At 54.9% G+C, this 15179-nt stretch overlaps 1 protein-coding gene across 1 annotated transcript; it reads right to left on the reverse strand.

The window, feature by feature from the left end:
* Positions 1 to 8824: 8824 nt before the first annotated feature.
* MYCN (MYCN proto-oncogene, bHLH transcription factor) lies at positions 8825 to 14617 on the reverse strand. Its single transcript, XM_045844576.1, has 3 exons — positions 14466 to 14617; positions 12351 to 13244; positions 8825 to 10241 (listed from the first exon to the last, which is right to left on the reverse strand). Exons 2-3 carry the CDS (start codon positions 13129 to 13131, stop codon positions 9637 to 9639), a joined length of 1386 nt encoding a protein of 461 aa, XP_045700532.1. The 5' UTR covers positions 13132 to 13244; positions 14466 to 14617; the 3' UTR covers positions 8825 to 9636.
* Positions 14618 to 15179: the final 562 nt, after the last annotated feature.

A 15179-nucleotide genomic window follows, 5' to 3' on the forward strand; every position in this document is an offset into this window, starting at 1 on the left:
TTTCATTTTTCAAGCACAAAGGAGTATGGGGAAAGTGCTTGGAGGAGAAGAGTGCCAGGTTTTGTGCAGAAGGTGCTTTCACCTGGTCCCTGGAACACGGGTGGGCTTCAGGCCTGTACGACGGGGGAGATAGGCAGAGGGAAGAGAGGAAGCTCAGGCTCCGATGGAGGTGGAGAAAACTCTAAGTGATGGCCTCACTGAGCCCAGGCCCAGGCCCCCCAAGGTCCAGGAGTTTTGGGGGAGGAGGCATGATGCTACTAGCTACTGAGACTGAGAAGCCCCATCAAGGCAACATTTCAAGGAGAAACGCATCTATCTAGTTTGCTGTCACAGTCACACGGGATCTAAGCATGTCCCTCTCCTCAGACACCTTGGCTGATTCTCCGTGGCCTGGAGGCGGTCCTTAGGCCCAACCCATCGGTCTCACCTGTGGCTTCCAGATGCACTTGAGCCCTAAACATGCCCCGACACCCATGCTACTCCACTCAGACTGTCCCTCAATCCACAATGCTTGTCCTGTCTCTCTGCACCAGGCCAATCCTATCCATCCTTTAAGGCCACCTTGCACATCATCTCCATGGTGGGGTGGGGGGGCGGGGGTTAGGCAGGGGAAGGCTCCCTGTACTGTTGTCTCACTTCCTGAGCCCCCCGCCTCTGGAATGATTTGAGTTTACATCTTACCTCCTTCCCCACGTGATGGCTGGTCCCCTGCAGTCTTCCCGTCTCCCTATGTGCCTCCATGTCAGTTCCACCCACACACTGCCATTTCTGGATGGGTTGAGTGGAATAGCATCTCTCCATGAAGCTTCAAAAGGAGGGTGGGGGGCAGGGGGCTCAGGAGATGTTGGGAGCCTGGAAGACCATCACATCGGCCGTCCTTAATGCAAAGAAATCAAACCCAAATTGCCTTTCTTCTCCAGAACGAGTTCTGTGATTATGCAACGGCGTATCCCTTCCTGGTTGGGAGGGCAGCGGAGTGTGCTGGGAGCTCCGCGTCTGTGGACAGGGGACCCCAAACTGCTGCCGTCCTCCCTCAGGGCGGGGGTTATGGGTTGACACTCCCAGGGCCCTCCCCCTGTCACAAGTGTATGCACACCGCCACCCCATGTATAATCAGGGTGCCATCTGCATATTGAAGAGTCCCCACAAGGCTCTCACTCCCAAGCCCTTTGTCCCTTTTCTTAATAATATGCACATGCCATTAACATGACAGACCCTGCCCCCCTTCGGGGGCCTGGGACTGGAGAGGGTCCTCAGCCAGGCACCTGTGCCCATCCCGTAAGGATTTTCAGAATGGATCAGCTGTTGCTCACTGGGGGTGAATCAGGGGTTTCCCCCCAATAACTAAATACGTGCAAACACCTCGTTAAAAGGTCCTCAAAAAAGGTCTGCTTGGTTTTCCATCCTGTTCCTTTTGCAAAAGGACAGGACACACCTGGAAATCCTGAAGGACGTCAGCCTTCTACCCCCGACAGAGGTAGCCAAAATGGTTTCACAGCTGCCAGTGAAAAGAAAACCGGCCGGGAGCGGTTAGCCACGCTGGGCACGTCCATGGCAGTGTCATCGCAGGGCCACCACGCCGAGAATGGAGGTCCGAGTCCAGGGTTAGGTGCCTGAACTTGCAGCTGCTCTGGTGAAACAGCCCGGCAACCCACACACTGTTGGGGCGGCTTGTGTCCTGTGTCCTGGAGCAAGCCCAGGCTCAGACAGCCTTGGGACAGACAGCCAGTGCTGTGGTGCCTGGGGACGTTCCATGGTTCAAAGACTGCTGCTTCTGTCTCCTCGCCAAGACCTGAGGGAGGAAGGAGCGTCAAGACGTCCAGACCAGAAGAGTGAGGCTAGCCTCACATCCCTCCTTCTGAAGCGCTGCCATCATCATCATCATCATCATCATCATCATCATCATCATCATCATCTAGAAGGAACCTCAGAGCCTGAGAGGAGTGGGCAGACCAGCGGACTCCTGGCGCCTGCCATCGGTGCGGGACCCGCCACCTTCACACTCATCGTCCCCGGTGGCCACTAGCATCCCAGAAGGACCTCGGAGATCTCTCTTCCTGGGGCAGCCTGCAGGAGACGTGCTCTTGGTCCCTCAGCAGTGTATCCCAGCTCAAATCCATGTGCTGGGGCACGAAGACCATGTTCTTTCCAGGCCCTCCTTACTTGGCAGACTCGCCCACGCTGCAGGGCTGGGTGAGTCCGGGGGTGAGTCTGGGAGGTGAGTGCAGGGGGAGCTCCAGCCTGTGGGTAGGGAGCCTTGTCCAGCTGGTCAAACTGAGGTGAGCAGGACCCTCGCCCTGACTTGCCAGGCCAGAGGCTGGTTTACCTCGACACAGGACTTCCAGTGTTAAAGCTGGGACAGTCACAGACAAACAGAGCCCCGTCGGTCACCCTAGGTAGAAAGGGAAAGAGAAATGGCATCCCCGCGGAAGGACGTGCCCAGCTTCACCGTGCAGAGAAAGGGCTCGAGTGGCAGCAAACATTATAATAAGCGTTTTATGGCGGTTTCCACTCCAATTACCCAGCCCTCAGCATCCATGTCGCCAGTGAAGCCGGGGCTTCATTTGCATTTGAGCTAAATGCTGTGTCGTTGCTTGAACATTTTCACGTTGTGGTCCATCACAGCGGACAAGGAAAAAATCCTCCCTGGGTGGCGTGGCAGGGTAGCCTCCGCACTCAGCCACCCAAAGATAATGCGGGTTCCAACCGCAGCAACAAATTGACATGCGCACGTGTGTTACCCGGAGGAATTTCCAAGTGAGGTAGCACTCCGGGAGAAATGACCTCCCAGAAGTGTCAAACGAAATGTATTCACAGCCAGCCCGGAAGTGTACCATTAAAAACATCCCAGAAAACTTCCAACTTCATTATTTTAATGAGGTGCTTGGGGGAGAGGGTTTCTGGCAGAAAGATGATTTTTCCTCAAGACACAATATAATATTAGTTCAGCAAATTCATAAGAAAGACCAGCTCAGGTAGGGAAAGACTTGTTTTCAAATCTGAATGCAATCAAATCATTTATAATAGTAAACTGGCATCTCAACCTTGCTCTCTCCACCAACAAAGAAAATGCATCTGACTGTAGTCTGAACAGTTTCCAGTCTCTGGTCTCAGTATAAATTGCCTGTTCTCGGCTTCATGCCAGAGAAAAGGGGCTAAAGCAATCCAAGTAAAAAATCAGGGTGCTAGGTATCTGTTATCATATTCTGTTTGCAGATTGTTCCATGGTTCTCTCCAGGTCCGGGCCAGACAAGTCTCTGTTCCAAGTTCATTTGCACAGATGGAGAGCCCCTTGATGGCTTTGAACAATGAGTCAAGTCTTTTCATTGGTAATAGTTATTTAACAAGCATTTCAGGCCAGTGGTTCTGAGCAAAGCCTTGTTCTAAGTAGAGTGCAGCTATGAGAGGTGGGCCCGTGGTCTTTAAAGACATCCTGCCTGGGGAAACCTACTTAAAGCCCCCAGAAGAAGTGTGAGGGACACTCTGGACAACAGCCCCTAGAAGACTGCCCAGTTTCCTCAGTGCTATGCATCCTTCAGGTGCTTTATGTCATTTGATCCTATTTAATCACCTGATGTGTGTGTGTGTGTGGGGGGGGTGATGATTACTGTTGTTTTAGGGGTGAAGAACGTGAAGTTCAGAGGGAAGCGAGGCACCCTCAGCCCCAGAGCTGGTGCGTGGCAGAGCCCACAGAGGCATGTCTGGGGTTTTGACGAGAGAGCCTTCACGAACCCTGCAGATGTTTGCAGCGGCCCCAGCCATCCCTGAGGGTCAATGGCTGTCAGTCCTCAGAATGGGAAGGCCGCCTTGGAGATCACAAGCTCCGACCCATTCCACTTAGAGACGTGACCACAGAGCAGCAAACGGTGGCCTTCCTATGCCAAGGTTGAAAATAGCAAATAACTGAGCTTAGAACCAAGCTGAAGGCTTCTGTCTGTAAACTAACTACACCTATTAGCCAGGGCTGCCTCCCAGTCAATGTGGAACCTGACTTTGCAGGGTGGGTGCGGGGGCGGGGGGGAGGGGACTGCTTGGATGCCCAGAAAAACTGTGGAGGAGGGTGCAGGACACACGAAATTCAACCCCTCTCAGCTGTGGGGCTGTGCAGGGACGCTGGTTTCTCCCTGCCACAGCCCTTCCACAAGCCTGCTGGCAATCTCGGGCCTGTTAGGGTGCGGAAGAAAGGCGAATTTGCACGGCCTCTTTGGAGCACATCCCGTAGCACATCACGCGTGTTTATCACTGGGGCATGTGCTATGTGTGTTCTCCAAACGTGCATTGTCCCAGGAGATCCGTCTGCCTCGACCATAAAAAGGCTCTGTTACTCCTCCTTGTCAAAGGTTTCAGGATGAGTATCTTGTAGCACGATCTCTGGATATCACAAGAGATCAGGTAGCCCTGGTCAGTGGCCTATGAAGAGATTTCCTTTACAAGCAAGGAAAGCTAATAAACCTTTGTGGACGGCGTGCATGCTCTATGGCGCTCAAATTCCTGGGCTCCGTCTGAGAGAGGCTTCAGATCTCACGTTCGTTTGTTTCCAAGGCACCTGCTTTCAGGGTTTTGTTAGGGCCCCCCTGGAGGAACAAAAGTCCACAACTTCTTGCTAAGCTCAGGCCTGTGATTTTGTTCTACTAGTAAATGTGTTTTTAAAGATCCTTTGCCCCGGTAACACGGGGAAAAGGGGAGAGGAAAGATCGTGTCAATGAGAAATCAGATTGTTTAATAGGCTTCAACGGTACCCGTCACGTGGGAGGCGATCTTGCGTGAGCCACACGTATGTGAGTTTCCGGAATCCCCCTAAGACCCGGGAGAGTGGGTGGCACCATCATGGTCACAGTGGGGAAGCGGCACGACCCAGAGCTTGTGGGTGTGGGGGTCCGAGGCAAACCAAGGAGACTCGCTTCAGATCCACACTGGTCACTGCTCTACTCTGGTACTTCTTGAAGGAGGGCAAAGGAAGTTGTTGGGGGGGGCGGGGGTGCATTTGCCTATGACCAGAGGGAGATGGAGGAGGACGAACACTGACCAGACCAGGGAAGCCGGAGACCTGACTCCTGGACCCTGAGCAGCCACAACCGTGCCCGGGGCTGGCCTGCCTCAAAGTTTTCCTGTCTCATTGCACCTTCCTGACTATCCCACCCCAAACTGCACCCCACCCTGCTCCTGCTGTGGCTTCCAGAATCCCTCCAGCCATGCTACTTACCTTTCGTGGCATCCACCACCTTCCCGAATGCTATTTGATGCATGTGCTTATTGTGTTTATTTATTGTTGTCACTCTCTCCTAGACTATAAAGTCCATGAAGCAGGGGCTTGGGGGAGCTTTGTCTCTTTGGTTCCCTGATGTCTCCCGAGTGTCTGGACCAGTATTTGACGCACAGTAAGTGCTAAATAAGTATTCCTTGTGAGGAGAGAGAGTGAAAGAGAGGAAAGGGAGGGAGGCAGGGAGGCAGGGAGGGGAAGAAAGAGAAAAGAACACTCATGGGCACACAGGATGCCCTTCCTTTCTTGTCTGGTGTCCCACCTCTGAAATGGGAGGTAGAGCTAGAGGGCTTTTCAGCTTCTCCCTTGGGTTCTAAAGACAGCCCAAATCAAGATTCTCAAACGACAGGCACCACGGGGATGAATGAAAGCCACACCCCAAAGCCCCAGCTCCTGAAATGAAAAGATGAAGTGGTCAGCACTCCTGAGAGACCGTGAGACCCACGCATGGAAGACCGGGTGATTTATCTCACAGCGCTACCCAGAAGCGGGAAGCACTGTAATCATCACCCCCCTAGTGCAGGTGATGCATGGTCGCAGACATGCGTGCGGGGCACCTCAGCGTTGTGGCAGACCAGCAAACCTGCTTCCTCCAACAGAGTTCCAGACTTGGGAAGCCGAGGGCGCAGAGCCTGATGCAGCCATGAGACCCTACGTATGTTTGCGCAACAGCCCCCTACTCCGCACCGGTCCCTCCCGTGTCCCCTCCCTGCCTTCTACACAAGGGGCCGAGCTCCATTCCGGGCTGCGGGCCTCCTGAAGACAGGTCTACCTCCGTGCACATTCTGTCTTCCCTTCCAGCAGTCAGGCCCCAAGTTCCCTGATGCCTCGCAGATGTGCCTCCCCGTTTGCATCAGCCTGAGAGCTTGGAACCGGGGTTGGCAAGGGATACGTCTGTAACGTATCTGTCCACGTGCTCCTCACCTGGCTCCTTCCTCCACTGCTACTCAGCCACTAGACATTCTTTTGGCATCTGCCAAGGCCCTGCCAACTGTCAAGCACCAGGCTGGGGCTGAGGGTCAGGGGCAAATGGGCCACCGTACCTGCCTTAGGGGAGTCCATGGTATAGGCCGGTGATTAGGATGCCTCTTCTACCCCCAGAGGCAATGCAGGATCTCGAGCTGGGAAGGGCCCGCCTGGGGGTGTGAGGAAGACTTCCTGGGTGAGATGACATGGGGTTACCACTGCAGGTGGGGAAGGACTTCAACGCACAGAAGCTGGACAACGCAGGAGGAGGGGATAGGGCGAGACAAGTCACAGGTGAGAAAGCTCAAAACGGGAAGTAGGGGCAGGGGCTGGTGAGTCACGGTGAGGGCAGCGTCTGTGCCAGGCTGAGGGATAGGGACTTCATCCCCTAAGTGGTGGGGAACTGTTGAAAGTTTTCACAAAGGGCCAGCGATGTAGGATAAATATGGAAGCATGCTGCAGGTGGAAGGGCAGGCCAGGAGGCAGAGACTGCCGTGGGAGAGGCTGGAAAACCAGTGCTGTGGGGAGAACACGGGGCTGATCAGGAGACCCAACTCCAGGCCCGGGCTTGGCCATTGACTTGATGGGGGACCTCGAGACCCCATTCTGAAATGAAGTCATTCCGGGAGGTGATCTCTGTGCTCCCCCTGAGTCCTATGACTTGTTGCAGAGGTGGTTTCTCATGTGACTGAAACGAGTGGTTCAGCTCTACGGTGACTACAGCAATCACCTTGCAGATAACTGCAGAGTCAAAATGGGTGCCATGCTTTCCCTCAACTGGGCCAGGAAGGGCAAGTGGCATTTAGTGTTAACATTCAAATATATATCCATGATCCACCTAATGCAAAATGTTCCTCTTTAATGTAATATGATAAAGACCATTAAAAAAAAAAGGCGCTTAAACTGAAAACCAAATCAAGAGGTCAGAGGCATTTAGAAGAGAGAATGGGCACCAGATATGTAGAACGAGAGCATGGAGTTCAGCTCTGAGCTTCCCAGCAGTCAGAGCAAATATGGAGTGTGGTAGAAACTAGTGTAGGGCCTCCTTACTTTCCTCCTTCGTGGCTAGAATTCCAGCTCATCTGAAACACCTAGGTAGGCCCCTTAATGGGGCCACACAGAGAGAAGCTAGGACCCGAGAATCTAGGGTGCCCGATTACTTTGAGGTCATTGAACTTTCTTTTGGCTCAGAGGGGTGCAAAGGAGGTGTACAGGCAAGGCAATTCGGGGCTTGTAAAACTCAAACGGTCAGGAAGTCTTGTGAATGACCACTCAAAATGGACTTTCAAAGCAGGGTCGTTACTTTCCTAGTGCGGGGATGGTCCGACCATTGGGAATGCCCAGGGCATGTCCATGGCAGTGCCAACCTCAGAGCTCTGGGGTGTGCGGCTGTGAACCGACTCCAGAGGAGACCCAAGTTCTAGTCTCCCACTGGGCTTTATGAAACGGTCCAAGCGGATAGGGAGCCCCAGGACCCGGGGTCTCCTACCTCTGCGCTCATAAGCTGTGGCCCACCAAGCAAAGCATTCTCATCCCCAGACCTGCTTTCTTCTCAGCACAGCAGAGGTCTTTTCCAGTGCAAAGCTCAAAATCCGAGATGGATGAAATCTTACAAAAATAATCCAGTACACGTCACCTTCGAGAGAAATCGATTTTTATGGGCTCTCCGCTCTGAGCAGAGCGCCTCACCAGCCAGTACCCCCTCCTCCGATCTGGGAAACTAACCCTCCTTCCTGGCGGCATGGGCCCACCCTGCTCGCTACCCTTTGGCCCTGGCTGTCCTCCAGGGCCTGCAGAGGTTAATCCCGCTTCCACAGGGCAGCCCGAAGACCAGCCTGCGAAATGACAGGGGCTGAAAGGGACAGGGCTGCACTAGACCCCAGTGACTCTCCTGCAGGGGCATGTCACACCGCTGTCACTTTGGGAGTTACTTCTGTGAGTCAGGTTGAGAGCTCCTTGAGGGAAGACACCAACCTCATGTTTGTTCTGCCACAAAGCCCAGAACCTTCCAAGTCTTGGTGAACTTGGAGGAACACTTTTCTCCTGCAGACAAACCGTACTCTGCACCAAAATAGAAAGCCATCTGCCAATGGGACAAGCATTACTGACACCAAACATGGGCAAATGACACAGCCTTGCCAGGGCTTGACTGCTCACTCTGATGGGATGAGCTCTAACATCCTAGTTTAATTCCATCCAGTGCCCAACCTGGGTAAGTGCTTTTTGTGAACTACTGGGTGCTATTGCTACGCTGCCCTCACTAGTCACTTCTCTGCTCTGTGGAATCCGGAAGATGTCATAACCTTCCTGAACTCGCCTCCCTCCACCCCAGCAGCCCCCCCCCCCCCCCGCCCCCAGTCAGGGCTGTAGAGGGGTACAAGGGCTGTCTGCAGAAACCCAGTTTCCTCTCTGAGTTATGTACTGTCACGGTCACTGTGTACGGGACCGACTCTACCCAGGGCCATCGAGGAAAAACGAGAGAAGTCCTATCATTTAATTGCTATTTATTTTCATAAACATGAGGTATTTCAAAGTGCTATAAGATGCAGCACTAAATATATACATTTTGAAAGAAATTTAAACACAGAACTTTGCATTTACCCAGTTCTATGCACCAAACATGAACAAATACATTAACAGGAAGAAAACAGGCTAGGAAAAAGGCATATATATATATAGTAAATTTCTTTACAAAAGTTTTTTTTTTAATTCAAAAAGTGATAAAGTAATATCTACTCAAAACTTTCACAACTCATTTTCATACGAAAATATAAGTATCAAATTTAGTTATGTATCAGCATCATACTAAAGTATACAGGCAGTGTAAGAATTAGTACAGTACATAACAGAGATTAACAATATATTTGTATACAAAACATGCTCCTCAAACATTGAGGTATTACAGTACTTAGGCATGAACTTCCAGTCTACCATTGGCCACCAAAGCCACCTCTCATTACCCAGGGCGCATACAAAAGGCGGGTGTGTCAGTGGTATTTACAGAAATGTTCCCCAGGGGCAGTGAATGGCAAACCCCTTCCGTGGCATCTGCTGGAACGTAAGCACCATTTTAAAAAGGAATGACTTTCTGCTGTTTGGAAACTTGGAACAAACAAGGTGACTCCAACAGGCCCGAAGGCTCCCAACTGTCACGAACTTCGACCACTGTCTCGGAGGTGACTTGGAGGAGACGCCAGGGGCCACGCAGCATCCCCATCTCGCAGGCAGGCCCTCTCCGGAGGTCCCGGCACAACCCCACGCGTCCCGCTCCCCACCCAGATCCAGACTCAACGGGGGGACCGATGTGAAAGGAAACCAACATTCTTAACGTCAACCCAATGTTTGTTTTTTTTTAAAAAAAGAAATCAAAATGTGCAAAGTGGCAGTGACTGTCCAGTTCCGAGAAAGGTTTAGCAAGTCCGAGCGTGTTCGATTTTCCTTAGCAACTGCTGCTGTCTTGCCTGCAACTTCTCCTTCTCCAGCAGAAGCTGGTGCTCCTCAGCCTGCAGGGAGTGGACGTACTCGGTGGCCTTTTTCAAAATGACCACCTTGGCGGCCTTCTCGTTCTTCACCAGCTCCGGCACGTGGTCCCTGAGCGTGAGGAAGCTGGACCGCAGGTCGTTGCGGCGCTGGCGCTCCAGGATGTTGTGGTTCCGGCGGCGCTCGCTGTCTTCCGAGTCAGAGTTGCGGGGGCTCAAGCTCTTCGCCTTCGGGGGGGCGACGCTCTTCAGAGGACGGGGGGATGCTTCACTCTTGATCTTCTTCTGGGGCGGCGCGTCCTCGCTCTCCATGTAGGGCGACGGGGCCGCGTAGTTGTGCTGCTGGTGGATGGGGACGCAGCGCTTGAGGATCAGGTCGCCGGCCTGGACGCGCCCCAGGCCCAGGGCCGCGCTCTTGGGGCGCACGGTGATGGTGAAGGTGGTGATGGCCTTGCTGCTGGAGGAGGAGCGCCGCTTCTCCACGGTCACCACGTCGATCTCCTCCTCCTCGTCTTCCTCCTCATCCTCTTCATCCTCTTCAAGAACAAAATGGGGGTTATTCTCACAGTCAGGCACATGACAATCATCTATTTATAGAACCTCTTATCGGCAGGCCCTGGCACAGTTCACTCTCATGGCTCCATCAATGTACACGAGAACAGAAGTGTAGTTTTGATTTCTTTTAAATTAAACATATCTGTGAACACTTTCTCCGTCCCCGTACCCCTGGCACTTTCAGCCTTCAGCCTTCAGCAGGTGGCAGATGCCCGAAGGACCTGGGCTTTGGTGTCAGGCAGAATCCTAGCTGCACATGCCTCGCACTAGTGGTGAGACCCTGGGCAAGTCACTAACCCTTTCTAAGCCTTCGTTTCCTCAGGTGTTAAAAGGAACCAATGCCACAGGGTTCCTGAGCTGGACAGGTAGAGAGTAGCCCACAGGGCCTGCCGGACACATGCTCAGGAAGTGGTAGTTTTTAACACCATCACCAGCACCCCCCCCCACCGTAGACTTATTTATTAAATATTTCCCTTTCTATACCTTAAGAATCGAGGCTCCTTATTTTACAGTCTGCATTTAGCAATTCCACACATGGGTGCGTTTTGACCTTAGGTCCTTAAGCAAACTTACGGAACGATTTAATTAAGCAGTTTTTCATCGAGCAAAGATCAAATCTTAACTCTCCAGTCATGATCCACGGGAGCTCGAAACCCAAACATGGGGGGCCCACTTCTCAGCGTCGCCGACAGTAACAGCCACAACAAAACCGTGTAGCGTTCTGTGCGCATTCTCCCCTCTCCCCATTTACTACTTGCTGGGCTAGAAAATTATTGTTTAAAATGCAAGCATGAAAAATCAACACACATCTCCTGCTTGATCTGAAGGGGACCGGAAAGCTGAACAATTGTAGGATTTGTTCTAAAGCCGAAATGTGAGGCTGTTCCAGCCTGTGGGTCCCTTTAAGCCCATGTTTTGGTTTTCTGCCAAGAAGACAGCTGTTGGAAGGAAGTGCTTCCTCACCAAGAGCTGTCAAGGCACCGACATTAAAGGGACAGACCCGCCTGAAACTGGAGGCTTATCACCAAGTTTCCTTCCAGGAGCCTCAGAGGAATCCGTCCTCAGCCCAGAAGGAAATTTAGGCTTTTAATCCGCCTGCGTTCTGAAAACATGGGGTTTCAAGATTCCAGGGAATGTGAGCTCCTAGCTCCAGAGACAAGGGCTGTTTCAGTACTTGGGTTAGAGTCTTCGTTTTAACCCCTACCCTTCAAGACAAGGCACACAATAGAAATTATCGATGAGTGCTTCTGGGGTGTGTGCATTTCTGGAGGGGCAGGGTGAGAGCCTTCCCTCACCTTGAAGGACACTGGGTCACAAAACACCACTCAGATCTGAAATTGGCCCTGGGATTCTGGCTAAAGACAAAACCGGACCCAGTAGCGCTGCATGCTGTAAAGAGGCAGCCCCTTGGGAATGGACACAACTTCTGTGGACTGGCCGCCAGCTGCTGAGTGGAGGCAGGGGTGGCCCCAGCACCCCCCAAGGCATTCAGATCCTTGACCTGCCTGGAATATCGCCGCCTGCTGGTGACATACCAGGGACAAATAACCCACCACCCACGGAGGGAGGGAAGAACACCCAGGTTTGAAAAATAAAAATCGCTAACCAACCATCTGTGCGACCTCCCTCTAACTTCGTGTGCCCTACGCAGCACTGTGCGCAGTGCCCGTGTCCTTTCGGGGTGTCTCCCCACCCCTGACCTGGCCCACTGTCCCTTTCGACACTGGGGACTAACAGGTTTCTGCCCAGGTGAAGCAGCCAGTGGCCCCCTGAACTCCCACTCAGCTTCAGCCCCTAAACTTTTCCTCATTTTGTACCTCGAACCAGCTGCAGAGATGAGGAAGACCCGGCAGATGAGGCTGGAAGTAACTTCCAAAGAAGGTGACACTTGGGATAACACCCTCTTAGTAGCTTCCACCCCCCCCCCCCTTCTTTACCTTGGAGATCAGTTTGGGGGAAAAAAACCCTCAGCCTCCAGCCCTACTTCCCCCAAATGCTTCCCTACAAAGCCTAAATCCAAGAACAGTAACAAAGGGAGCGCAGCCCCGCACAGGGTCCAGGAAGGCGGTGGGCCCTGGCTTGGTCTTTACCTGAGTCGCTCAGAGTGTCCTCGCCGGAGGTGCTGAGAGCCTTGTGGTCACCGCCGCCGGCCGGGCGCCCCCCGGTGCGTGAAAGCGAGGCCACCGGGGCGCCGGCTGGAGCTGCGGCACTCGCCACCGAGGCGACCACAGTGCCCGCCGCCGGAGCACCGGCCTGGGCGGCGGGCAGCGGTGCCGGCTCGCGCTTGTTCACTGGGAAGGGAAAGACCACCGCAGGATCCACGCACTCGGAGGCCGGGTGGGCGAGCTCGGAGGGCAGGGCGGCCCCGGCGCGGCCGGGCCCCGCGGCGTGCCCGTGGCCGGCAGGGCTAGCGGCGCCTGCTCCCGCGGCCGGGGAGGCGGGCCCGTTCGGCGGCCGGCCGTGCTGCAGCTTCTCGCTCACGGCGCGCTCCAGCTTCTCCCGGGCCGAAAAGCCGCTCCACATGCAATCCTGGAGGATGACCGGGTTGGGGGTGAGACTGCCGAGGCCTCCCAGGCCGAACGCGTCCTCCTCCGCCGGGTTGCCCCACAGGTCGGCCTCGGGCAGCAGCATCTCGGTGGCCCAGTTCGGGGGCTCCGGGCTGTGCTCCGGGAAGGCACGGCTGGGCGACAGTGGGGGCGTGGGCAGCAGCTCAAACTTCTTCCAGATGTCCTCCCCTGGGGGGGTCGAGTCGGGGCCACTGAAGTAGAAGTCATCTTCGTCCGGGTAGAAGCAAGGCTGCAGCGAGTCAAACTCGAGGTCTGGGTTCTTGCAGATCATCCCCGGCATGTTCGATGCGGTGCAGCTCAGCATTGGCTCGCCTCCCAGCCGGCGAATAAAAGCTTCTTTCCGTTCCTGTTTTTAGTTCGGGGTGCTTCCTTCCCGTGGGGGGCGCGGAAGGCGGGGACCCACACCGACCTCCGACACTGCAACCGACAGGCACACCAGGAGCGTTGGCAAGCGGAGCCGAACTGGGGGGTCAGGCAGTGGCGGCCCTCGAACTCGGTACCTCGGTCTCCGCTCCAAGCCCTCCGCTCCACCCTGCACTCCCGAAGGTGGAGGAAGTTCTGCCTGTGCTCTCTCTCTCCCTCCCTCCTTTTGTGTACAAGCCTTTCTACGACAGAGGGTGGGAGGGGGCATGCAGATGCGGGGGGTGGTGGCAGTGGCTCTGCAACTTTGGAAACTGCCATTTCATTCACACAAGGCACTGCCTGGGGGGCGGGGGGGAGGGGGCTGTTCCAGGCGAGGCTGCAGGATTCTAGCTCACCAGCTCGCGGGCAAGCCCGGTGGCACCAATGTCGGCCAGCTGCTGAAAGGCGGCCGGGGGCTCCAACCCGGCTGCCAGGCACTGGATCTAGAGTCTCCCGATCTTCCCTACCCCCGCGGTAAAACTGCAGCCTTGGGCGGGCGAGTGACAGAGGGGGCTTTACGAAACTTTGCAAATGGAAAAATCCTTTCTCTAGACCGACACCAACAACCGGCACCCAAACCTATCCCCACCCCCAGTTTGTGCAGACGCCCCTCAACATTCACCCGCTGAACGGCGAGTCCCACCACTACCCTATTTTGTGCCTTCCTAACCCCACCCCCCCTTCCAAACCCCCAACAACGTCCTCTCCCAGGGCGAAAACACAACCTGGACCCCAGTTGCCGAGAATGGTGCAGGGGCCAACGTGGAGAAGGTCGCTGGGGAGCGGCGGCTCCGCCGAGCTAGAGCAGCCGTGACCCAGATTACCAACACGGCTGCCTCGCCCAGTCTAACCCCCTTCTTCCTCTGGGGGCACCCTTTGAAGAACCCCAGGCTCGGGGTGGGAATACACCGGGTCCCCGTCAGCTCAAACATCGACAACTGTTCTCAAGAAGGGCGAATTTATTTCCGATGAAGCCATTAAGGCAAGGGCACTAAAAGGATTAGGGCGGGTCTCTTCCAGATGGGGTGCCTTGGGGGTTGGGATTGGCTTTTCAGAGGAAAGCCAGAAGAGGTTTTGTTTCGGAAGCAGCAACGTCCCCCCCGAGTACGCGGGAGCGCCCTGAGCGCGAGCCGCGATCCGGTCCCAGGCTTGCCTTCCCACCGCCGCGCTCGCGCTTCCGCGGCGCCAGGAGGTTTGCACCCCTCCACCCGCCCCCCCCCTCCACCCGCTCCTTACCTCCCGCAAATTGCTGGGGATCTAGAGGCGAATGTGTGTGGGGGTCCCTGGGTGGCCTGGGGTAGGGTGGTCCTCGGGAGGCTGCAGTCTATGCGCGCTTGCGCCTGGCTAGCGGTAGCTCGTCTCCAACCCAGTTCCCAGGAGTTCCTCGCATCCACCCAGTACGTCCAGACAGATGACTGTCACTGGCTGCGCTTTGAAGCTCGGGGGATATTATTAACTGAAAAATCTGACACACCCGGGGGGCGGGGAGAGAAGGGGGCTGTGGCACAGACAAGGGGGAGGGAAAATGGCAGAGGAAAGGGGCTTTACCCCGCCCTCTTGATTTCCATAAAAATCAGGGGAGGCGCCAAGGCTTTCGCGCCAAAAGCCACTTGCTTTTCTTCTTTGCAGAGAGGGGGCTGCAGAGCTGGGAAGGGGGGGGGGGGGTGCTACCCCACCCTCTCAGACCCCCGGGCTTGCACCCGCTGCGCTCTGCAAACCAGCTGTGTGCGGAGCGGTGTGATGCAGCACCCGCCTTGTAGGCCTGGCAATTGCTTGGTGTTAAAAAAAAAGAAAAAAAAAAAAGAAATGTCCGGGGTACTCCGGGGAAGTATGTTGGGTGTAGTTATGGGGGGCTGGTGGGGGGAACAGAGGCTCCTAACCCAGCTCCCGCCTTGCCTGCGTTTGTGTGCGGCCAGGCGCGAGACCGTCGGCCTACAGGGCCCTGCGGAA

Source organism: Phyllostomus hastatus, unplaced genomic scaffold (genome assembly GCF_019186645.2).
Source record: "Phyllostomus hastatus isolate PE091 unplaced genomic scaffold, TTU_PhHast_1.1 phas_contig_402, whole genome shotgun sequence".
Lineage (NCBI taxonomy): Eukaryota > Metazoa > Chordata > Mammalia > Chiroptera > Phyllostomidae > Phyllostomus > Phyllostomus hastatus.

Coding starts and splice junctions, on each gene's coding strand:
- MYCN (XM_045844576.1), bottom strand. CDS start 13,131: ATGCTGAGCTGCACCGCATCGAACATGCCGGGGATGATCTGCAAGAAC. Junction 10,242..12,350: donor GGACACTCTGAGCGACTCAG/GTAAAGACCAAG, acceptor TTGTTCTTGAAG/AGGATGAAGAGGATGAGGAG.